Raw genomic sequence first — 24,810 nt, forward strand, 5'->3', positions numbered from 1 at the left:
TCATACCAAAAGGTTTTAAATTTAAGGGTAGAAGAGGAGCAAAGAAAAAGGAACAAAACAAAATTAGAAAATAAAAATGAAAAAAATCCAAGAAAGTACAAGAAAGATGAGGATGAGACTGATTGTTTTATTTCTTGTGATCCTCAAAGTATGTCAGGAGATACCTCTCCTTTCTAAGTTATTTTTTGCTGCCAGAAACCATGTAAAAAAAATTGGGCAGGTTAAATAGTGCATTGTGAACTTCTTACCTGGTTGTGAAAGTATGCATGTTTTTTGATCTTATTAATGTCTTTGTTTAAAGGGCAGAACAGTGTGTTAGACACGAACTAGAACCTCTTCTGGGTGACATTTGATATGAGCTTTCTGACTGATTTGCAATCTCATACTTACCTTGATTTTCCTTCCCTATCGAAGGCGGACAACCAGGTTGATAACGTCCGTCAGCATTTCTACGAGGTCTCGCTGGAGTATGTCTTCAAGGTGCAGGAAGTCCAAGAAAGAAAGATGTTTGACTTCGTGGAGCCCGTAAGAAGACACTTTTCTTCTTTTTAACTCTGCTTTTTCTGTTTTCCTCCAAATTAAGTGTGACCACATCCTTTTTTACATGAATGGTTTAAATGCTTTTTTTTTACATATCTGTCAACAGATATGTGTGCTCGTTATCACCATATCTTAAGGATTGTGTCACTAATCTGGGGGTCAAATTTGATCCTGATTTTAAATTTGAAAAACAGATCAGCAGTGTGGTGCAAAAAAGCTTTTATCAGCTATGCCAAATAGCTAAGGTGAAGCCTATCCTTTCTAAACCAGACTTGGAGAAACTAATCCACGCTTTTATTACATCACGCCTTGATTATTGCAATTCCTTGTACATAGGAATTAGCCAGGATTCCCTTGCCCGCCTCCAACTCGTGCAGAATGCCGCTGCACGTCTGCTAACCCAGACCCGTAGGCGTGAGCACATCACCCCCATCTTGGTGTCCCTATACTGGCTCCCTGTGTTCAATACAGAATTAATTTTAAAATTCTTTTACTTGTTTATACATGTCTGAACGACCTTGTCCCTCCTTAAATCCCTGAATTGCTTCAGCCTTACTGTCCGCCTCGATCCCTAAGATCAGCTGATCAGTTGCTGCTAGCGGTCCCTAAGACACGGCTAAAACTCAGAGGTGACAGAGCATTTGCTGTCGCTGCCCCAAAGCTCTGGAACGAGCTGCCTTTAAAGGTCAGACAGGCCTCCTCACTTCTTGTTTTTTTAATTTTCAATTTCTTATAATTTATCATATCGGTGGTCTTGTTTTAATGGCACTTGCCGTGAGCTTGTCTGCTTTTTAATTTGTATGTTTAATTGCTTGTTTTGCTTTGTTTGCAGAGGTTATTATTTTATTTTATTTTATTTTATTTTTATATATATATTTATACTGTGCAGCACTTTGGCTACCCCCGTTGGTTCTTTTAAATGTGCTATATTAATAAAGCTGTATTGTATTGTATTGTAACAAGAAACTGTTTGGAGGTTGTAACTGAGAAAACTTTTCCGTTAATCTATCTTTAAAAAAAAACTCTTTTCACTTCTTTTACTCAAAGCCGGATCTGCATCTGCCCCCTTTGCACTTTTTTCACTCAGTCTTCACCCTCAGCAAACCTCCTATGTTTCTTCCACTTTATATTCACTCTGCACTTTTCCCTCCTTCATCCAAACCTCCAACCCTCCCTTTTACTTCGCATTCTTTTATTTTTCCACTTGTCCTTTGCCTCTTTGTCTGCCCATAAATCCTTGCCCATTCCACATCTGCCTCACCTGCCCTCTTGTCTTTTCTTCTTTTCCCTCCTATCTATCTTTCACATGCCTCACTTTCTGTCTGTGTTTGTTTCTTTCAGCTGCTGGCCTTTCTCCAAGGTCTGTTCACCTATTATCACCACGGCTACGAGCTGGCAAAGGACTTCAACCACTTCAAGACCAATCTCACCATCAGCATACAGAACGTAAGGTCACATATGCTGAGTGCGAGGTCACACTGTAGACGTGATTGAAATTAAGAACACAAGGATTAAGAAGGAAAAATTTGTGTTGGTGGACTTGCTGATGTTAACCAACATAGTTTTTCATTTTGAGTTGCAGGTTTAAGAAAAGTTTCAGAGCTTAACCTAGAATTCTACTTTTACCAATTATCCACCAAATGTGAGATCAGCCAACCCATACCTTTGGTTGTGATTCGACATCCCCTGTACAAGGATGTCAGGCCAAAATAAAAAAAAAGCAAACACAAAATAAATACATCAAAATAAAACCATGGCAAATATAGGATCATAACCAGAGGATCTGAGTATTTTGTGGTCATTCCCAAGCAGGTCTTCCAAATCATGAACTCCATGAACCTGGAGTGAAACAGCAAACTTCTAATGGCCTTAGCTGTAATTCAGTTACAGACAAAAGATGTCTAGCCATAGGCGTCTTCTCTGTGCAGTGCTATAGTTAACCGTCAGATGACCTTCACCATCAAAGCAGATTTTAAGCTGTTCTTGTGCCCAGATTTTTTTTCATAGAGGTTAAAAGAAGCTAGATTCCCAACAGGTGACTGATGAATTCATAGAAAAGCTGCTGTGTTTCGTCAGTGTTAATCTGACAACACACACATGGCTGCTTTAAAAAGAGGAAATTCTCAATCTCAGACATGTATATTTTTCAATACTTTTTTGCAGTTAACTAAATATTTTCTGTAGTACGTTGCACTGAGGTTGCAAATCCATCCAACAAAAGGCCTACAGAGTGTAATCTTCTGCTCTCATGTTTATAGACGAGGAACCGCTTTGAGAGCACACGGTCCGAGGTGGAGGGTCTGATGAGGAAGATGAAGGAGAATCCACATGAGCACAAGAGTGTGAGCCAGCACACCATGGAGGGATATCTGTTTGTACAGGAGAAACGTATGTTTGATGTCCAATTTACTAGGGGGTTTAGTGTTTATTTGTGTCTTTTCATCCCACACACATTACACACAGGTGAACAGTGCAAAACAAATTCATGAACCCAGAGGTTGTTGAAGTCGCTTCTAATCTGTGTGAGCTACTGACAGCAGCTGACCACATGTGGTTACCATGGCAACATTTTTAGAACTAAAGCAGAAATGACTCAGAATCACGTAAACCTTGTGTGCTCTTTGTCTTTTTGTCTGTTTTTCTCTGAACTGAACATCACTGTCTGCTCTTGAGTCCTCTCTTTTCCTTTTTCTAATTTTACTTTTATTTTTCTTCTCACTTAACTTTGGTCTATTCTCTTCCCCTCAGGCTCATTTGTATCTACCTGGGTGAAGTACTACTGCACATACCATCGTGAGCCCAAGAGGATCACTATGGTATTGTTTGACCCAAAATCAGGGGGGAAGATGGTGAGTGGTTTTTGTAGCAAATGTTGTATATTTTTTTTTCTGTGTAATATTCTTTAATTTACAGACAGAACAACCTCGCCCTTATCTGTTTAGCTCATGAATCCTGTTTGTACCTAAAAAAAAAAAAAATTGGATGAGAAAATATCGCCTAAATATTGATCAGTGATAAACAAGAGTTTAACTGTTTCCAACTAAAAATGCTGAGCACTTAAAAAGCTGAAATAGAAAATATCCACTGCCAGCACAAAAAAAAAAAAACAGAATTAGCAGACACAGCACTTGTTTTTAAGAAGCAAAACATGAAGCTGTTTTATCTTACCAGATGTCAGACTTCTGGGGAAAGAAAGAAAAATCTGTTCCACAGTTTTTGCTGCCTCATGCAACATGTTTCATAATCTGACTTTGATGTAGTATTAAACCTGAATGTGGTAAATTAAGGAGGAACAAATGTTTTCTGACAGTTATCTGACTAAATCTGGGTTGGTTTTCATTCCTCATTAAAACTCTCCTTTTCTTGCAGAGCTTAACAGGTACTAAAGTGTGTTCCGGAAATACACTTCTGGGACTCCATATGTATTTATATAAATGTCCATAGATATTTTCCAGGAGGTTACGTGTACTTTTTTAAGAGTGGAAAGCACTTCAGCTATTTTAAATCCTCCACAGAAAATGTCAAGTTTTGCATCATACCTTTAGAATTCAGTGCTGGGAGCATTTCTAAAGCTTAGTGCGGCTTCACACCCTTTCTCAGTCATACAGAGAGTGAAAAGTAACCACTTCTCCCTCAGCAGCAGCTTCAATAGATGAGAGAGCAATAGTGCCAAACATGCTGTTAGTAAGCAGCATGACTGACTATTTTCTCTAAGTGTTATCTGTTATCACCCTCTCCACCTACACAGTGAAGGACCCAGAGCTGAGGCAAGTCCCAGACAGTTTTCTGAAGGATATTAGAGCAGTTTAAGTGAAGTTAAAATTTAAAGACAGTCTCGAAGGTCAACAAAGTGAGACAGCAGTAATATCTTATAGTGGATCAAGGAGTCAAGGTAACAGACTTTGGTCTGAGTGTTTGTTGTAGATGAAACGAACTTGCTTGAAATACTTTGCTTTGTGTCTGCAGAGTAAATATAAACAGGAGTTTTAAATCACTGCTCCATTTCACCATTAAGGGGGCAGAGCTTGTGTAGGTCGCCTCATCTGTCAGTAATAAAATACATACCAAGCCTCTCGAGGGGCAGGACAAACAAAACTAAACAAGCCTTTAGTTAGTAGCCCTGTCATCATGTTTTGACCCCAACAACCAATTTCCAGCGCAGTAGTTTAAGTCAAGATGAGTACAAAATGGAGCCTCGTGTTCCTAAATGTGCATTTTGTGCCTATGTTTGTGGGTGTGTCTGCCTGTTCCTTCAAAGTTCCAGTATGCTGACACCAAAGGGACAGGATCAGGGAGCTGTAGCTTAATGCAGTAAAGAGCCAGGAAAGTTATTTTTAACTACTTTGCTGCAAATATTTACCCTTTAACGGGGAATAACCCTCTGAAATAAACATACCAAACAGAAAATCTGCCTGCATTTAATGCTTCTCAGGGAGTAGATTTTGCATTCTGCATTTTTTTTAAACTTTTGATTCTATTTTTATATTGGTCATCTTCTTGTTTTTCTCATTCAAGTGTTGTAAAAATGAACCATTGATGCTGCACTTTAGACAATGTGTTGACAATTTTAGATGTTAGGGGTTTAAGTAGATTTTACTGTGAATGCATCGAAGCTAAGAATCCCTGAAAGTTGCCTTATAACTACAAGATAGGACTATGGAAATAAATAAGTAAATAAATAAATAAATAATAATAATAATAATAATAATAAAAAATGGTTAAAATGTATGCCCCTTTTCAGTTTAACAAGGTTAAGCTTGGTGAAAAAACAATAAATAATTTTTTCTCACCATCTCCTTGCCAGGGAGAAGAGGAGAGCTTCACTCTGAAGTCCTGCACGAGGAGGAAGACAGACTCAATAGAGAAGAGGTTCTGTTTTGATGTGGAGGCTGTGGACAGGTCAGTGAGTGTGTTCTTAATCTCATTTAAAAATACTAAATCTGACAAAAAGGTGATAAATGAAGCTTACTTTGCCAAAATGAATAGAACAGAACCATTAAACCTGACACAAAATTCTGTTTCAAGGGTCAATAATACAGCTAAGTATAAGTAAAAGTGATTATAGGTGTAATTGCAGCTTCCAGACACAGGGAGGTGCTCTGATGATTTAGACTTAAACACGGGGCATCATTTCTGTTTGACGTTTGTCCTCACAGGGCTCTTGCCCATGAAATGCTTCACCCCCTCCTGTCCCCTCCCGGCACTGACTCGTCTTCAACTTCAATCTGCCCCCATCAAATCAACCCATCCTGTCATCATCCCATCCTCTTGTTTCCACTTTGCCTTATTGTGTGTTTATTTATAGCCTGTGCTGTATGGTGTGCATCTGTTGCTGCGTGTCTCTAAAGTGATAGAGGGGGTAAATCATGTCTGTTGTACACCTTTAATTTGTGTTGCATGTATTTTTGTGTGTATCTGTGTGTGTATCTGTGTGTGTCTGTGTGTTTGAGATGGAGTGATTGAGACTTGGATTGTGTTTTGGGGTTGAAGGACAGTGGGCTGGTATATGTGCAGGCAGTAGTGTTGACAACTGAAGGTGAGTTTGCTGCCAGTGCATAGATGCATAGGACCAATTGGAGACCCACAGAAGTGTACGTGCTACCTCAGGGTCATACTGCATATCTAGTTTTTTTTAAATAGTCCTTGATGTTTGTTGAAATCTCGGCCTGAATTCTTCGTCCTTATTTGATCCGTTTGTGGAGAAAGAGCTGTTTATCTCGATACAGCTGTCATACTTCTGGCACCTACAGATGACTACTTACGTAACATGGAGATATGTGTGCAGAGATCACACTGACAAGACTGTTTATCTGAGGAGAGACAGCAAAGACGTTTTTTGGATCAACTTTACTAAAGCCTTGAATTTCTGACAGACTTTGTGTTAAAATAATCATTTAAGGTTGAGCTTAAGAATTTATTTGGCCATTGAAATTATTTTTGATGTGGGAGTGTGTTTTATAGAATGACATTGATGCAAATATGATATTCATCATGTTCATCTTTTAACACAATTTACTTTTGTAAGTGTATAACTGGCAGTGAACAGTGCTGATCCGTGTTTGATAATCAAATCATTTTTCTTTGTGTGTGTGTTCTTGTATAACTGAAGGTCGGGTGTGATCACCATGCAGGCCTTGTCAGAGGAAGACCGCCGGCTGTGGATGGAAGCCATGGATGGGAGAGAACCAGTAGGTTACCACGGTTACCGGTTTTGTTCTTATGTGACAGTGACAGACAGAGACAGAATGTGAGTAAGACAGAAAAATAAGAGAGAGCACATCCACCTAGAGCAAGACAGCAGCCCCATTACCAAAGATAATAACTGTGGCACTGACTCTACATGTGCTGTCTGTTCACATAATGCATGATTTTACCTACTAATACAGAGTAATGGCTCCAGAGCTGGGGGTCACGATGGGTCCAAGGACTCCTGAGATGTTTAAGGATAGAAAATGGATTCATAGATGGACAGTTGATTGAATGGAACAGAGAGAAACCTGAGCATTGCCAGCTTTGTATTATAATTACGAATACCATCAACTAACATTAATCAGAAAAAGGATCAATAAGAAATCTCAAACAGTCTATGTGTGAAAGGAAAATAGTCGGGGATTCCTAGCTTGGACCAGGTGCCTTTTTCTCTGAGACATGCCTCCTAAAAGATTGGAAATATTTGTGAAACTGGAAATTGTTTTATTACCTAAAGTGATATGTTAAAAGAGGGGTATTCTGCTTATTTTTAGGCTTTGTACTGACCCTTTTGGTATCCTTGTCGTAGACTTTTATTATTTACAACTCCAAAAAAAACCCACTATTTTTTTCATACTGGTGAACCATTTCGGGAACCATTTTTTAGTTTTTGTCTGAGGCCATGTTCACATGTAGCTGGGTATTTGGGAAACCGCATATATTTTTATATGTTTATGCATGTCATCCACACAAAACTGCAGCTTTATGTCACCAAAAATAACGTTTTCTGAAAACTCCGCCCAAAGTGAAGATTTTGGAAAATTCTGGTTTCATGGCTTTGTGTGGACACCGATAAGGCTCTGTGCTCAACAAACCCCCTTTCATCTTAATCGCCTGTGACTTCATCATTTCAGCAAGTGTTGAGAAGATCTCATGAGGATCTTGTGCTAGACTGTTTTGAGCAGTTTACGCACAGATCCAAGGATTTGTTTGACACGAACATGCAGTGTTCTTAAAATGTGCACACCTATAGTGTGAACATCACCAATGCAACTTAAATCCACCTTTAAAATACAGGACAGCATAACACTCCGTCTTTTATATGTACTTTTTTGTTGCAATAAATGTTGTTTCCTTGAGTTTGAGGACCCTAATGAGTGATCTTGGAGCTCTAAAATTTGAAAACACTTTCTGGAAGTTAAAACAAGAACAGACTTTCGTCAAATATTAGGTCATTTACTTACCTCAGGGCTGTAACGGTGTACAGAAATGAGCAGACATTGCTTCATGTGCCAAAAGGTTAGGAAGCCACTGGAACGGAGCCATTATCCCTTCGATAATTTCAGTGTTTATGCTTCTAATTTAAAGTTGACTGACAGCCAGTTTCCTGCACACTTGCTTTATGGCTTCTTATTGTACAGCTTTTAAACCCAGAGGCTGTAAGTGTGTGTTTGTGCTGCTTTACACATTGCTTTTACCCTCGCTCATGTCCCAACACTTCTCTTATAGTGACTTCTACGTCCAAATGTGTGGTAGCAACAAGCATCCATAAAGCTGCTGCAAGCTTCAGCTGCCTCGGTCTCAACGCTAATCTGGAGTGAAACCAGAAGTGTTAATGACATTTCACCTCCAGTGTGGCTACCCTACATGTGTTTCTATCTTAATACTTTAATCAACGGCTGCTACTCCACCTTCACCTTCCGAGTCAAAACAAGCTCAAAGAAATATAGAAGGTGAAAGTAAATGAACTCACTGTCACAAGCAGATTCATTTTTTAAACTAAAGGGGACCAAAGGGGCTGATTTCTGATTGTGGACCTGAACTTTTCCCAGTGTAATGACAGGAAATAAAGAAAGACGGATTACAAAAGGCATCATAGATATGACATTTTGATATATCCCTTACTTTTTTCCTCCCTTCCTTTTTTGCAGGTATACAATCTGAACAAAGACAACCAGGCTGAAGGCAGTAAGTAGTTTTGATTTAAGCACATTACTATTTGGTCACATCATTTCGACTCCCAGTCTTGGGAGGGCTTCTGCTGTTCCAAGTTGCTGCTACTTTAAAATACTAAAAACTTTTTCATTGTCTGAAATATCATTTCAGTTACTAAAATAGATTTTAATAAATCCCAGTGAAGTGGTTGGCACTGACTCGTGTCTTTTTCTCCATCAGTGGCTCAGCTGGATGTCATCGGGTTCAACGTGATGAAAAAGTTCATCTATGCAGTAGATACCCGAGGTACAATGTACATTTAGATTCATGTTTTATTCTTTTGCTGTGTGTATCTTTGCTTCTCTTGGAATGATAAAGGTATTCTTATTATTTTTGGATTCAGCCACATTCAGTGGATACACAGTCATTATTTTTTCTATTACTGCATTAGTTTTGCTTGACCAACAGGTTGGAAGATCTCTTTAGTAAGATAAAGATGAGATTTATGTATGTTTTTAAGGCAGAGATAATGGATTGGTTTACTTCAAAAGTTAAAATGCCAAACACTGTATGGTGTCCTTTGTTACCTCCGCCAAGCAGGTTGTGTTTTTGGGAGAGTTTGTTTGTTTGTTTGTCTATGAACAACATAACTCAAAAAGTAATGAATGGATCTTGATGAAATGTTCAGAAAATGTTCAAAATGGGATAAGAAAGAAGTGATTAAACACCAAAATTGTAGCAGAGTATAACATTAAAGTAGGACTTAAGTGTTGCATGACAATCACAATATGCTTGGCAGAGGTCTGTGCTCTCTGAGTGCTTTTCTTGTTTAGGAATGAGTTAATGTGGATATTTCATCTTAATTGGTTATACTAATTGGCAGCTGTGATGAGCAGTGTTATCAGTGTTCAACTGTTGCCCTTGCTTTACCCTTTTTTTTTTTTTTTACATTCTGAAGGTTTAACCTTTTGGTATTTTTTCTGGCCACATAAGAGGAGAGGGGTCAATGTAAAGACTCAAGACCTTAGTAAAGTACGCCGATAGCAGTTGCTACCAGTGACAGTCAGTAAATAAACTATGGTTACACAGAGGTAACTGTGAGTGTTTTTACAGTGGAAAAATAATCATATTTATTGATTCAGCTCTGTGTAAGTGACAGATACTATTTATGTAACTATGCCTTCCATCTTCTGAGCTCTTGAAGCGCTCACACACACACTCATACACTGATGCTGGCACAGCTACAGGATGCAGTATATGGTTAAGTCTCTTGCACGTGGACACTTCGGCATGTGGACCTGTGGACTCAGCCAAAGGGACAGTGCAATTTAGAAGCTTTTATGAACATGAGGTGTCAGATGTCTTCAGCTCAATCCAAACCCTCCATTTTCTGAGTATTTTTCCCTCTTATGCAACCAGAGATTCTGCCCTTAATGGGTCCTTCTAAAATGCCACAGGAAAGCCCACGTTTGCAAAATTAGAATGTTTACTTTTATCTGTTGCATTTCATCCATTATGAAACGCTTACTTTGTGTTTCATTGTACAACTGACACTTCTTTGTGTAGGTTTATGTAAGCCATACATTTACAGAAATGAAGCTGTACATGAGTGTAAGCTTCGTATTATGATAAATGGAATGTTAACATAAGCATAAAAAGTGTTACTTGAATTGAAATTTACTGTCATAATAAAGTTTTCACTTTAATGTTTTTTTAAACATTTAAAAAGTATGCTGAGTAAAGAGCTTCACAAAATGTTAAGAAACTGCACCAAGTGGCTTTTACTGCGTAGTTACCATTCTGTTATATCTGTAGAAGCTGTCTGTATTTTCTAGACATACTTAAACTAGGATTTTCTCTAAGCTGGAAAATAAACATTTTCTGGTCAAATGTGATCATCTCCTCTCTCTTTCCCTGTAGGCATCAATGAGCAGGGCTTGTACAGAATAGTTGGTGTTAGTTCCAGAGTACAAAAGCTACTGGGCCTCGCAATGGGTAAAGTAGAGAATCACCAAAAATTTGTTCAATTTGTTAGAAAAAAATTCCTCCTTTGTATTTCAAATCTTTTTTATTCTTGTCTATCAGATCCTAAGACATGTGCAGACGTGGAGCTGGACAACCCAGAGTGGGAGATCAAGACCATCACAAGCGCCATCAAGCACTATCTCAGGTGTGTGTGAAAAGCTTGAATTACTGGACACGCAAAGTGATAAAAAAAGCTGTAATACAACCTCGCATGCTTGAGATGTTTTTTTGTTGGTTATTTGTGTGCTTCAGTATTCAGTCAGTGAATGTCTGCTCTAACAAAGACCCAGTGGTTAACACCTGATTGCTCTTCACACACCTCTAAATTATCACTTTTGTTCACAAACATTGACCTGCTCTTTTTATTTCTGTTGTTATCAAGTGTTTTTAGCCCATGCAGCTTTATAATGAAACCCTCTTGCCTGAATTGAACTCAGTAAATTGGTTACTCCCTACATTTTTTATGTATTTTATTGTCATAAACCACTCACTTTATCCATGTCTGAATTCTAGGAAACAACTTTTTCAAAGTTTCTAACCATCATGTTTTTTCAGTAGCTTTGTTGGTTTATCTGGTAATAGTTATACAGCTTCTTTCAGGACACCTCACATTTTTTAAGGCGTCAGGATTGTGAACCGGTGGGGAATAGGCCGTTAAATGGAAGCAAAAAAGCATGAAAGCAAACGGAGGGAACAGTGGTGTTCAAGCTGTGTTCAGCCTGCTGATACTGAATGAATCTACACACAGACACACTTACATGCACACACGTACTTACACAGACATGCACTCGTTAGCACATAAGCAGTCAGCTATCACACACCACAGACACACATTTACAGCATGAACACATCAGGACAGGCCCCATTGGAAAGCAACCAGAGCCATTACGCTCCTCAGGCAGCAGTCAAACCGACGTCTGACTGTGCAAGCCAACATGTCAGCGAGGAGAGACGAGCAGGAGAACATGCGTATAGGACTGACCATCCAGAACTGTTCACATTGATGGACTGGAGCAGGTTGCTCCAGTTTTAAAGCTAACACTTTGTTGTCTTGTGTGTTCCCAGGATGCTTCCTGCACCCCTCATGACGTACCAGTACCAGAGGAGCTTTATCAAAGCTGCAAGTAAGTGTTTTTCTTTTTTTGTCTTTCAGTGAGTACAGCCTGAAGGGTGTTTGCTTCTTCAGGGGCTTCCATCTTTGTCCTCACCTGCTCTTTTCTATGAAAAAAAAAGTTTAAGGAAGATTTTTGATTTAATTTAGAAAATATGAACATTAATGATTCATACTTTGAGGGGTCATGACTTGCTTTTACAGTCAGGCAGCTAACCCACTGAGATTCAAGTGCACCCACTGGATCACCTCTACCACATTACGCTCATAAAGCTTAACGCCCTGCTGTGCCACTTTGTGTTGTGAGTGGTTCACAGTATGAGTTCTGCTTTAGTGTTTTCATATAATGTTAATTTCCCATGAGGATTCAAGGTTTGGGGGCGCAGATTTACTGAAGACAACCATGTCCAAGTCTGTGAATGGTTTTGTTTGTTGAACTAAAACATCTTAGTTTAATTTGCCCTCAATCAGCCAATCCACCAACAAGAGTTGACCCATTAATGCCCAATTTTTTCAGAGTTGTAAGGCATATAGTTTTACCAGTGGAGTCCCTCTGAACCATGTTATTTTTGCCATTTTATGCTTTGTTTTAAGGACAATAGAACTTTTATGACTGGCAACAATTGTTGGTAGGTGTGGGCATTGGTTATGGTAAGTACTTGTGTGTCAAGAAAATTGCACCTAATAAGTCCATTATGAGCAATGTTGCAGGCAGTGTTTTCTTCAGTTAGCAACTAGCCATGTGCCCACCGGTAGCTTTTGTTGTCCACTCATAGAAATTAGCCCATAAACAAAAAAACATTTATCCCAGGTACAATTTTTGGTGGAGGTTACTCTAAAGACTTGAATGATTAAATAACTATAAATATGTTTTGCGGGAAAATCACAATAAATTTATGAAAATTGGCTCTTTCCAGAAAGATTTGCATCCACCATGTTTTCCACCTGAAGGAGCAGGAAGCAGATAATGTCATGTGACACAAACCACTCGGAAACTATTTTATAAACCAAAATCTTTGTCTAAGTTGTCTACTGGCTAGGGATGGGTCCCTTCCACATTTGAAATGATACGGTAATGATGCCTGGTACCTGGTATCATTACCGAAAATCACCTACTCTTTCTTTCCCTCCCAACCACAAGGATGTATTTAGCTACCTTAACATGGTACCTTTTGATTTTATGTGAATTGATACCCGGTACTTTTGACAGAATTTGGTACCTATAAAAGTACCTAACTGGGTGCCCATCCCTACTACTAGCATGTTAGTGGAAAAAGTTGCATTAGTACCATTGTGATTTTTCATTGTGAGGAGAAAATGACAGTGATACACTTTGGCAGTGGCAAAATGGGTTAATGGCAAAATAAGCTGTTTGGCATTGGCAGAGAGGATTTGGAAAACTTTTCATGGGTGCAACCTGCAAACTCAGTTCTGCTGCTCATCCTACAAATTCATGTTCCTTACACCTGTGGCAGCATTTGAAAGTGAAACAAACAGGATCTCATTTATAGTGAAGAAGCAATGTTACAACAACAACTTAATAATCCACCAAACACAAATCTCTTTCCTTTTTGTGCTGTTTTTCTTCCTTTGCCATGCAGATCTTCTCTAGCAGCTCCAGGTGTAGTTAAATGCTCTCCTACAGGATGTCTCATTGACCTGTTTTCTTTGTCAACAGCCTAACCTTCAGAAAGTTGAGTGAACAGGGGAAGGAACTCAGGGAAATGAGTGTGTCTCTGGCAGCAGTGCCAGGAAATAGCTTCATATTAGGCCAACTGGAGAGGAAAGTGTGTTGAAGGATGTATTAGCAGAAAGGAATAAAGAGTGTGGCGTGAGAAGATGCCAAGATCACTGCTTTGAAATCAGCTGGTTACCTGCTTTATGATATATGGACTCATGGTTTTGAAATAATCTTAGAGTATAATGGGTCTTGCTAAGGTATTGCTTGCAGATTGATTTCTCCCTGCTGTGATACTTATTTCCACTAAGTCTCCCCCGTCTCTCCCTCAGCCATTCATCAGTTGCTGTCTGCATTTGCATGTCATGAATGAGTCTGTGAATGCATGTGTGTCTGCTTGTGTGAGCGCACGTTTTGTTTCCCAGAGCAGTATTTTGCAGACACAGTGGGGTGTTTTAAGGACAGCGTCCTCAGATGAACTCAGTCTTTTAGCTCCCCCCTTTCTCCTCCTCTGGTTTCTCCCCAACTCCACCTTGCTCCTCCTCCTCCTCCTCCTCCTTTATTCTCCTCCTTTGGTTTCGTCTTGCCTAACTTCCCCCAACACATCTTACTCTGGATTAAAGTATCAGGTTTAAACAGAGAGCTGCGTTTTTTGAGGTTTAATCAGGGGAAAAAAACATCTGCAAAAATCTCAATTTTTTCCGCAAGCACCTGATGGGTGTGGTGTGTTGGGTCAGCAGGAGGAATTTTACTTTCATAATACGCTCAGCTGTCTTGAAGATTGATTGCTTAAATCCGAACAGTCGTTTCAGTGTATTCTCACGGAAATGATCCTTCTCATATGTCCCTTGGACTACGAAAGAAAGTTTTGTAACATGCACTAAGTGATCAGGATCTGAAACTTCGAGGCAAGACAGCAAGGTTTTAGATTCCAAATAGGTGTTAATTACAGTTCTTCTTTCTCTTTTCTGTCTTTTAATCTCCTCATATTTCAGCTTTGTCTTTCTCTTACATTTCTGTCTGTTCTCATGCTACTGAATTCCTTCTATTCACATCTCTGTGAGTTAAAGGATCCGCCTGAACTACTTGAATTTTTTTTTTTTTTTTGAAAGTAACCTTGCATCTCCTTTATTGATGAAGCATAGCCTTGTCCACAAAGGAAGGGATGAAAGGATGGCCGACAATATAGGAATGAAAAATGGTGGCCATGAGCTGAGTTTGACGCTAATGTACAGTTTGACTTTGAGTTCAACCGGCATCATTGTGCAGCAGTCCACAGACAATGAACGCTCCTATCACTCTCTTAAACAAAGCTCACAGAGGTTAAGTCAGAAAAGTGGGCTGTATTATGTCTCAAAAGCAGCCATAGTCTTTGTTTAGAAAGTATTGATTAGTGTTACTGGGCATATTATCAGGTATGCAGTGCTTTCTTAAGTGCCATGCATTAATCAAAGGTTTCTCTGTATATTTGGACCAGTTGCATTCAGGTTTGTAAGCTTTATGATGATGACGTAGCCCCTCTCTAAGTTTTTATCTGTTTTAAAGACTCCTGAAGGCCATGTGGGAACCTTCTACATGAAATAGTCTCATTGTTTTTAATTTGCCTGTTCATAATCCAAAATTTATAAAGAGATTAGTGGCGCCAACATTTGTTATTTCTAAATGCGATTACTTAGTACCTGTGGTCAGGTCAGATTTTCTCTGGAGCACACAATCCATTTATGACACGTTGGCTGAAAGTCAACGTTAAGAAACTTAATCAGCCAGAAAAGTTTAACAGTGGGAAGTGAGTTGTCACATTTCAAACAACAGCGCTATGTAGCAATAAATTAGTACATTACCTGGTCCCTTTGCATCCTGCAAAAAAGCTTTCCTTGAACAAAGAAAGGTTGTTAAAAGGGTGATCTGCTCTTTATTCATTTGCTTCTGGGGCAATTGCACGCCTTGGCAAAAGTCATGTCCTTATGGCAGTCAGTGTAGGGGCTCATGGGAAATGGAGTCTTTATCCTAGAAAAACACTCGCAATTCTGACCAAAGGTTTCACTGCAATCAATGCAAAAGGGATAGTCCTTACAGAGCCTTTAAAGACACTGTGAGGTGTTTTTCACTGATTTCGAAGTAGTCTCACTCTTACTGTGATGCTCATTGCCCACATGAAATTATAAGATAATCAGTGACATGCTGGCAATTTCCCCACACTCAAGTTTAGTGCCTGTGTTAAGGTTTAATTTCCTAGGATAAAAGCCCAGCAAATGATAAGGATCCACAAATTAGCCATGTTTGGAGCTCTGTTGGTGTGTATCCTTTAAGGGGAAATGCATTCATTCATTTTGTAATAATTTACGAGTCTTCTTTAACTCCAGAAAAGGGCATGGTTTTCTAAAACCAACTTTTTCAAGATATTAAAACGTTTTCTTTTCTTTTCTGTTTTTATATCAAAATAATTTTCTTGCATCCAACTACACTACCAATCAAAGCCAGTTCCTTTAGGTTATACAACCTTACACTGCACAGGTGGAGTCATTAGTTATAAAAAATGGAAAATGAGTAAGTAGACAGGTGGAGCTCATGGTGTTGCATGATGATTAGATGATGGTCAGCAGCTTCTTGAAGTCACGCACACTTCATTTTGTGCATGTAGGTGTGTATGTTAGCATTAGTGGCTTTCACTTTTAAATTATGTACTTCATACATAATTAGTGTCAAACCCAGCTTTTCACATGGTAGGATGAAGTTTTGAAGAGGCCAAATCCCAGATTTCTTTATATATTTTTTCTTTTTCTCTCTTCAGACAAGAGCTGCTATAGAGCTGATGTTTTTCAATTAAGAACTGAGAGCTGAACAAAGACATGAAAGAAGCGAAAGAAGTGATTAAGGATTTATTAGATAAATTTGTGTTCAAAGTTCTGATATATACAAGATGACAAAGAAGTGAATGCATAATATTGATATGCATCAAGTGATGAAGGCCGCAGTAAAAGTAGCTCTTGCCGTGTGTAATAATATCTGTTGCAGCTGTCATTATGGCAACTCAAAGGCACATTTTATGCTTTCTATTTGAGTTTTTTTCAAAAGATAGAAGTGTTGACAAAGGGCATGCAACCTAGCTACAAATATCACCACACATCTCTGGATTATGAAAAATTCAAAGAAACATTTTGCTTGAGGTCTCCTTGTTATCTTAATGAAATCTTACTGACATCTCTACCAACAGAGTGCACGATTTAATTCAAAAGTGACATAATTGAGTTCTTGGATGCCACAGAGTTTGTTTTGTGGTGCCATGCCATTAAAAAGGGTTTTGATTTTATTCTTTTTTCACTTGTCATGTATCTAAGTTTAGAGTTCTGTTGTGATAAGTCTACAAATCACAAACCCATCTCATTAACAGTGACATTTAAAATGGCCTGGATAGCATGGCATAAACATGAAGGTTAATTAGAATTTCTCCACAGGTGAGTCATTTGATTTACCTGTTTGTCTGTGTTGGAGTTCATTACAGAGCCAACAATAAGGAAGAATCTGGAAAAACAATGTGTACACCTTTTTGTATTCTCAGTACAATAAACTGCTGCAGAGTGTTCAGTGATATTGACCCTGAAACCTGAAAAAATCATATCTAAGTAAAAATCTCTCTTCCCATGTGTCATGTACAGCAAGGGTCTGCCACCTGTGACTGCGCTTGCAGTGGCTCATTGTTGCTTTAAAAAAATATCACTGAATTAATGAATTTTTACGTTTCTTACAGAGGAAATTGATGATTTTTAGACTTGGTTCTAAATAAAATCATGCGTTGACATTTTGTTGAACTAAACATGTATCACATCTTGCAATAAAGCCTGCCACTGCTCCACTTCACTACAACCGACCAACCTTTTATGCATCTGTGGCTAACCTCAAGTTTTACACCCCTGGTAAGATAACCAAATCTACAAAAAGACAAATCAGGAAGAAAATACAGAATTTCATTTTGTTGTCATTCTGTGTAGATGGATTCATTTAGCAAACACGCCTGGCTTAACATCCATGCTTGATATGTGGCAAGATATTAGCAAGCACAAACAAAGAAAACAAAAAAAGGGTGGGTCAGGCGATATTATCAACAAATGAAATCAAATTCAAGTATCATTTCAAAAGTATTTGATTATTTTTAGAAAAAACATTACATTTAAATTTCTTTAAATTTTTGAAATTTCAAGGTGATTGATATTTTTGGATATTTTTTATATTAGTTTTTTTTTTGCAAATTTTTTAAATTCCAATTTTTTAGTTTTGTAATTGTTTTATATTTCATTTTTTTTAGTTTTGCAATATAAATCAAGTTTGATTTTTAGAAATTCTAAAAAAAAAATTAGAAATAAAGCAAAATTATGCAAAGGTTTTGAAATTGCAAAAAAAGTATTTTTTCTGCAGTTTTTTTTTTAAATTTAAAATACTTTGAAACATTTTTGCTAATTTTCTGAGATTTCATTTTTTTTTGATTATTTTAAGATGTTTAAATATTTTGAAACTTTTTTAAATTTCCATTTATTTATTAAAATAGCAAATTTTAACAATTTATCAATTTTTTAAATGTTTAATAAATTTACAATTTTTGAAATTTCAGATATTTTTTTTAAATTTTAGCACTTAATTGAAGTTTCAAGAATCTGTTGAAATTTTTCGTAAATTTATCACATCTTATTTAACTTTTGAATTAAAACAATTAAAATTAATGAAAATTTATAAAATGTCAACAATTTTCTGGCATATATACTTTTTGCATTTTTTTAAATTATTTTTTTGGTAAAATTTCAAAATGTGAATTTTTTGCAGTTTTTAAAAAAACAAAAAATAAATTATAATACGTTCTAAACAATAAATTCTAAAAACTTTCCAATTAGATAATAATTCACTTGATTTTCACCGTATTTACAATTACATTCACTTTTTTATATTCATTGTGAAGAAAGAATATATTTTGTTTCTCTGGAATGACTTTAACCCAGGTGAGCTGAGGCAAAATGCTGCCTTTAGATGTAAAGGTTGCAGACCACTGATGTACAAGATCTGAAGGTAAATATAAGTGCGCTTTAGCATTAAATTAATGAAGTGGTGGGTATGATAGGGGCAGTGTAGAGTGTTTCTGCTTTTGTGTGCCTGCATCTGTTTGTAGATATGTGTGGGAGTGCTGGACGTGGACGCCCATGTGCATCTCACCTAGAGTATCTTGTCTGTATCTGTGTTTCCAGCACTTCTTCTATCTGTGTGTGTGTGTGTGTGTGTGTGTGTGTGTGTGTGTGTGTGTGTGTGTGTGTGTGTGTGTGTGTGTGTGTGTGTGTGTGTGTGTGTGTGTGTGTGTGTGTGTGTGTGTGTGTGTGTGTGTGTGTGTGTGTGTGTGTGTTTGTGTTACAGCTTTTTAATAATTGGTCACTGTCTTCTGTGTATCTCAGTGACGGGGTGTGTACAAATCCGAACTTGTCAGCTCTCTTGGTTAGTGGAAAATGTGTGTGTGAGTCTGTGCAGATTCTCTGCTAGTTGGAAATGTATTGACTGGTGCTGACAGTCAGGGCCTGAGGGTTGATCTAGTGTGAGTCTGCCGTCATCTCTCCATCGACTGGCTCTGCAGCCATGACTTATTATAGTCGTTCATCTGCGCCAGGTCGCTCTGCCCTGCCTGTCTCTCTGCCCTGCCTGTCTACCTGTTAATCACCTGGACACAGAGCTCTCCTACTTTGCAGCAGAGTTCAACACCAAGTGGCTGGAACTACCTCCCCATCCGTCTCTGAATCCTTCAGTGCTTCATTTTTTATCTCAGCTATGTAATGTGGTGGGGGATGATCTTTGGGGCTAGTGTTGCAAAAACAAGTTTGTTTGGTTGGGCACTTTAACTTTGACTCTGATTCAGTCCTCAGGCATATGATGGTCTGTCCCTGATCCCTGAAGGTCTAATTGTTTTATCCCATTTCTGGTAAAAAAAAAAAGGCACAAGCCTGAGAGTTTTCTACCTAATGTGTGAAACTCTTGAAAAAATACAAAAAAAAATCAGCAGTTTTATTTGAAAACAATAACAGTTAGGAACTGAAGTAGTTCAAAGAAGAATGATTGATTAAATTGTTCATCCTACACACTGAGTGATAATATGTGAGAGCAGGAGGACTTTGCCTTTGAGAGTTTGTATTGAATCAGTGAAAGTGGACAGAAAATGTGCTACCAAATAAATCATTATCCAATGTTATTCTTATCACCCTTAGAGTCATGCCGTTTAATTTTTGTTTTCTAAGTCTTATGAAGTGCAGTACCACTGCTTGTCTCCCTCTGAAGGTCTTGCAATTATTTTTGTACTAAGAATTTTTTTTGATCAATAAACTTATTCTGCTTGGCTATAGTTTACCTCTTCAGTGTTTGTTTTGGCCCTCAAAAGTTATGAAATGTGACCTCCAAGGTGAAGCCTTTATTTATTCAACTGTTCCACTCTCTTTTTTTCTTTCTATCTTCCAGAGTTAGACAACCCTGAAGCCAGAGTGACAGAGATCCACGCCTTGGTGCACCGGCTGCCTGAAAAGAACAGACAGATGTTGGAGCTTCTGATTAAACACCTGTCCAAGTAGGTGTAGACCTCACACACATGGAAAACTACAGTCATACATTTTTGACTATATCTGACTCTGTACCTCCCTGGAAACAGCTCTGGGCTTAATTTTGAACTCTCTCAACTTGCTGTAATTCTCCTCAGCTTGATTATTGTTGTTGTTCATCCTCGAGGAGGATTAGAGAATCATGTAATCTCTTGACCACTTGCATTAAGGCTCTGTGCACCAAAAATAGAAACCCATCCAGCCGCTACTGGGACAAATCTATTTCCCAGGCTCATCCAATGAAGGCAGTGAGGGGTTAATAGTCAGGTTAAGGTCTTATGTGGATGACGGAAAACGTTTGAGCTACCTGGTGACAACCTAGTGAGGATTATTTTAATGGTTTATAGAAAAAATAAAATAAAAAATATATATATATATATATATATATATATATATATATATATATATATATATATATATATATATATATACAGACACACACACAACCACCCCATGAAAATTGTTTTATGACTTCTAAATAAATGTTTCATTTTTAGTATCAGCTTTATGTTGAAAACAGCTTTTTGAGTTTTGAACCTGAAGTTATGTCCTAGTGAAACACAGAAAAATGATTTTTAGGATATAATTTGGAGCCCATGCAGTGACTTCCACTGCAGAGTCATTTCTGTTTTTAGCACCGTACCTCCAATGACCTAAAGTTTACGGCTATCCTGATTGTTTTTTGTTTTAGTTTTTGTCTTGTCCTTCTTATATATAATTTCCTTCAGATTTTAAGTATTTTGAATAAATCTTTGTTCTACATATGAATAAATCTCTGAATTTTTTGCTATTTTATCCTTAAGAACGGTATTCAGAAATTAAAATTTGCTCCAGCAGTCTTGCACAACGTGTTTAACCTCTTTCCATCATCACTTTTGAGACTCAGCCACCTTTGGGCATCTTTTTTTCTCATACCCAGTCAAATTATTGACCTGTTGCACAGTTACCTAATTAGTGAGGTATGTTCCTTCAAGGTTTTTACTACATCCAGGCCCATCATACCCTAATTAAATGGAAAAGAATAGCTTCTTAACCATCTACAAAGGAACAGAAATGGCAGGCCAACATCTGCCTAAAGATGTTTTTGACCAGACTAGATTAGAAAAAATAGAATAACACCCTGTGTTAGTTTTAAGACATTTCTGTCAGCAAATAAGAAATGAATGTATCTTATTTATGAAACAATATTAAATTTTCAGTCTTAACATTTCATGTGTTTGTACTATTTTTAATCAAATACAGTTAAAAAATATTTTTACAATTTCATCAAATTTTCTCTCCAGATCTGTTTTTATAAACAGTTTATACAACACTTTTGTGTAACCTTGTGCTGCTGTAGCCCATCAGCAAAAGAATAGACAGGGCATTACACCATTGACTTATGTCTATTATTTCCCAAAAGCCTGCAACCTGCATTGTGTATTCACTCTAAACCCACATCTAAGCCCAGTGGCTTTATGGGGCTTTCCTTGAACAGCAGTTCCATGATATACAGGGAGATAAATGGGACATCAGCCATGTTTATACAGCAGGAATGTAGGTATTCTGAGGACATGCACATCTTAACCTGGATTTAGCAGATTACACCTGACTTACATGTTCAGTTTGTGGATTACAGTTTACACACCTGAGTGTGACTTCAGTTTGAATCACATCAGAAGGTTTATTGGCACCTGTGCCTCGTGAAACCAATATTACCAGAGGGATTGAAAGGTTCTATCAATAGATAAACACACAGCTGTAAGCGTATTAGGCAGATCTCGCTAAACCATGTGCTCCCTTACACAACTACTGTCTCTATGACAGAGATGCAGTAAACTTCAGAGGCTTTTCCTCACTGATAAGAAATGAGTCACACTAATCAGCTTAACAGACCTACATAAAAGTTTCAACAGTTCATCTTTTGGGTGTACAAGCAGGATCTGAAGGTGTGGGAAAGCGTGGAAATGTGTCAGGTTAAGTTCTGATTCTGACAAGATGCTCCAACAGCTCAGTCACTTCAGGGAGTCCCATTTGGTTGTAACACTTAAGAGTGGAGTGTCTGACTTGTTTCCATTTGGGGTGAAACAGTAGTACTGCTGTTCGAAAGGGCAACTTGTTACTTCACATGGCTCATAAAATGTCTATTTGCAGTATGACGATATGACAGGGGAACAGGTCGTAAACACAACACTGACAAATGATTAACTTACAAAACTGAAATATTATAAAGGCAAGGTTACAGGGGTGTGGTTAACAACTCATAGTTACTCAATGTTAAAATAAGAGTATTGAGCCAGGCACTAATTATAGTTATGTGCTGTAAAGACGAGTAGATCAGAGGGGTTTTATCAGAGTTTTCTGCTCAGAATCATTTTGCTTGCTGCTGGAAACAGGATATAAAAAAAAGCTGGCTCCGTAACAGCTACATTTTTTCTTTACTGCTGGGAGGAATATAGAATAAATTATCAAGTGATTACATACTCACGACACACACAGTTCATTGTGTGTATGAGAAAATGAGTAGTGCTGCAAAAAAGGATCAATGTGCTTTTTATAAGATTTGTACAAACATGAGGAACTAACTTCTTCTGTCTACCCCTCACTCTCAACAGTGTGGCCAGTCACCACCAGCAGAACCTGATGACCATCGCCAACCTGGGTGTGGTCTTTGGGCCGACTCTGCTCCGCCCACAGGAGGAGACAGTGGCAGCCATCATGGACATCAAGTTTCAGAACATTGTTGTGGAGATCCTTATAGAGCACCATGACAGGGTGAGAGGACGAGAGTGTGTATAAACTGATAAATAGCACAAACCACCTGGGACATTGGAGACATGATGGGAAATTGGATTAACCTATTGAGTGTGTCATTGGGGATCTCTTTCTGTTTTGCTGCTATGTGGTAGAGCACAGAAAAATTGTCAGCTACATACCAGCATTTACCAGAGCAACATGGATACTGCAAAACCCACCATTTGAAATAATTAAAGCATGTTTTTTAACATATTGTTATTAATGAGACACTTAAACAATTCATTAAACCTATGTAGAATATTACATCTGTGACTGGTGTGTTGAAGAGAGACGCTGCAAAACTAATTTCTAAGCAAATGTTTATGTCTTACTTTTCAGAAGAATGTTAAGAAAAGAGACAAAAAACCAAACATCAGCCTCTACAGATAAAAACAATGCTAATCGTCTTTCAAAATCAGAATTATGTCTCCATACAAGAAAACAAACAGTATTTTTTTTCTTCAGGTTTCATTTTTTGTCTTTTAATATCTTGGAATTTTCTGGACTTGTCGAGTGAATGTAGCTCATGTCAATCCTAATAAGATATCATTTTTACTAAATACTTGACGCAATGGCAGTTTTAAATTCCTAACCTCAGACGTTGGAGACCTCGGAGAGAGCTGCTAATGTAGTCTCAAGGTGCAAAAATGTTAGTGCTGTAGGAAACTGATGCTTCTGGAGCAGCTGGTGCTTGAGCAGGGGGGGACCTGTAGCTTTAACCAGTCATCACAGCTAGGAGGATAATGTTAGCTTAATGACTACTGGTTGAGTGAAAAAACGACCTAAAACTTTTGGAAGGGGAATCTCAGTTACAGCTTGTTTGAAGTCAGTATTTTTTTACATTCTTGTCATGTTTTTATTTCTTCAGGAAGTTACCTTGATTTAAGTCATTTTGGGGTTTATAAAGACCCCTAATTCTTCATTATCCCTGACATAACCACAGCCATCCCTTTTTTAAATGATGCACCTCTGGTATGTTTCATATTCCCCAGACCCAGTCAGCTTGGTGACAAGCAAAACTGCTTACATATATGTCACCATGGCAACACAGAAATAAGACCCCTGCATTTTGCACACATGCTATTGCACTCACAACATTATGCATAACCACATGACATTTTACATATGTTGATGTAAGTACAGGATGTGTGCGTGTGCACGTGCATGCATGTGCGTGTGTGTGTGGTGCACAGTGTTTTCATCCTCGCAGTCATTCAGGCTTTCTTGAAAAGTAAACAAAAGAGTAAAGTGAGTCCATGCGAAGCTAAATGCTTTAAAACATCTTATCATCACAGCTGTGTTGCTGCAGAGTGCTGTCTGTCATTTATCCACAAGCATCATCTTTTTTTTGTTTGCGAATCTTAATCTGACACAAGAATGAAGTGTTTTTATCAGTCTCTTAACTTAACATACTAACGGTCACATAAAAAGCTGGATGAACTGTGTGTGCAACTAATACTGGTTCCATTTCATCCTGCTGTATGATTTGATCATGATTATGACAATCTTCCATTGGTGCTACCCAACCTAACACAACAAAGTGTTAAAGTTGAATCCTGAGCCCTGAAATTGCTTTTCCATGTGGAGCTCTTAGTGGGAAGCTGGCTGAACAGTGATGATAGAAGAAAAGAAAAGTGATGATAGATAAATCGATGCTGTGCTGATGTTTTATGTGAGCATTTGAGCTTCAGCTGTGGAAAAAAACTGCAGAAACCCAATGGGCAAAAAAACACTTGGATCACCCGTGCCACAGATCGTAAACTGAGCCCACAATGTGTCCTGTTAAGTTTCTGCATATTCCCAGTTAAAAGGTGTTTTTGACTCAAAATATCTAGCTTTGTTGCCATGTCTGAGCTGCTTTGGCTGTTTTATTCATAAACAAACTAATATGCATACTTTATATAGCTAGAAAAGTATATATATTTCAGCTCTCTTTCTAT

General features: G+C 38.0%; 1 protein-coding gene across 1 annotated transcript in view; it reads left to right on the forward strand.

The window, feature by feature from the left end:
- The window catches only part of LOC141791536 (rho GTPase-activating protein 26-like), a 103,000-nt gene that overhangs the window by 56,813 nt on the left and 21,377 nt on the right, over positions 1-24,810 (forward strand). The window contains exons 6-18 of the mRNA XM_074672092.1: positions 415-525; positions 1,882-1,986; positions 2,799-2,928; positions 3,289-3,389; positions 5,345-5,439; positions 6,650-6,728; positions 8,661-8,697; positions 8,905-8,970; positions 10,585-10,659; positions 10,750-10,834; positions 11,755-11,813; positions 19,959-20,064; positions 22,690-22,849. Of these exons, the coding sequence (XP_074528193.1) occupies positions 415-525; positions 1,882-1,986; positions 2,799-2,928; positions 3,289-3,389; positions 5,345-5,439; positions 6,650-6,728; positions 8,661-8,697; positions 8,905-8,970; positions 10,585-10,659; positions 10,750-10,834; positions 11,755-11,813; positions 19,959-20,064; positions 22,690-22,849 (1,209 nt within the window). The remainder of the gene's footprint in view (positions 1-414; positions 526-1,881; positions 1,987-2,798; positions 2,929-3,288; positions 3,390-5,344; positions 5,440-6,649; positions 6,729-8,660; positions 8,698-8,904; positions 8,971-10,584; positions 10,660-10,749; positions 10,835-11,754; positions 11,814-19,958; positions 20,065-22,689; positions 22,850-24,810) is intronic.

The sequence above is a fragment of the Halichoeres trimaculatus genome, unplaced genomic scaffold (genome assembly GCF_033239565.1).
Source record: "Halichoeres trimaculatus isolate MK-OKI-2021-1 unplaced genomic scaffold, fHalTri1.1 fHalTri1_scaffold_6, whole genome shotgun sequence".
In the NCBI taxonomy this organism is placed as follows: Eukaryota; Metazoa; Chordata; class Actinopteri; order Labriformes; family Labridae; genus Halichoeres; species Halichoeres trimaculatus.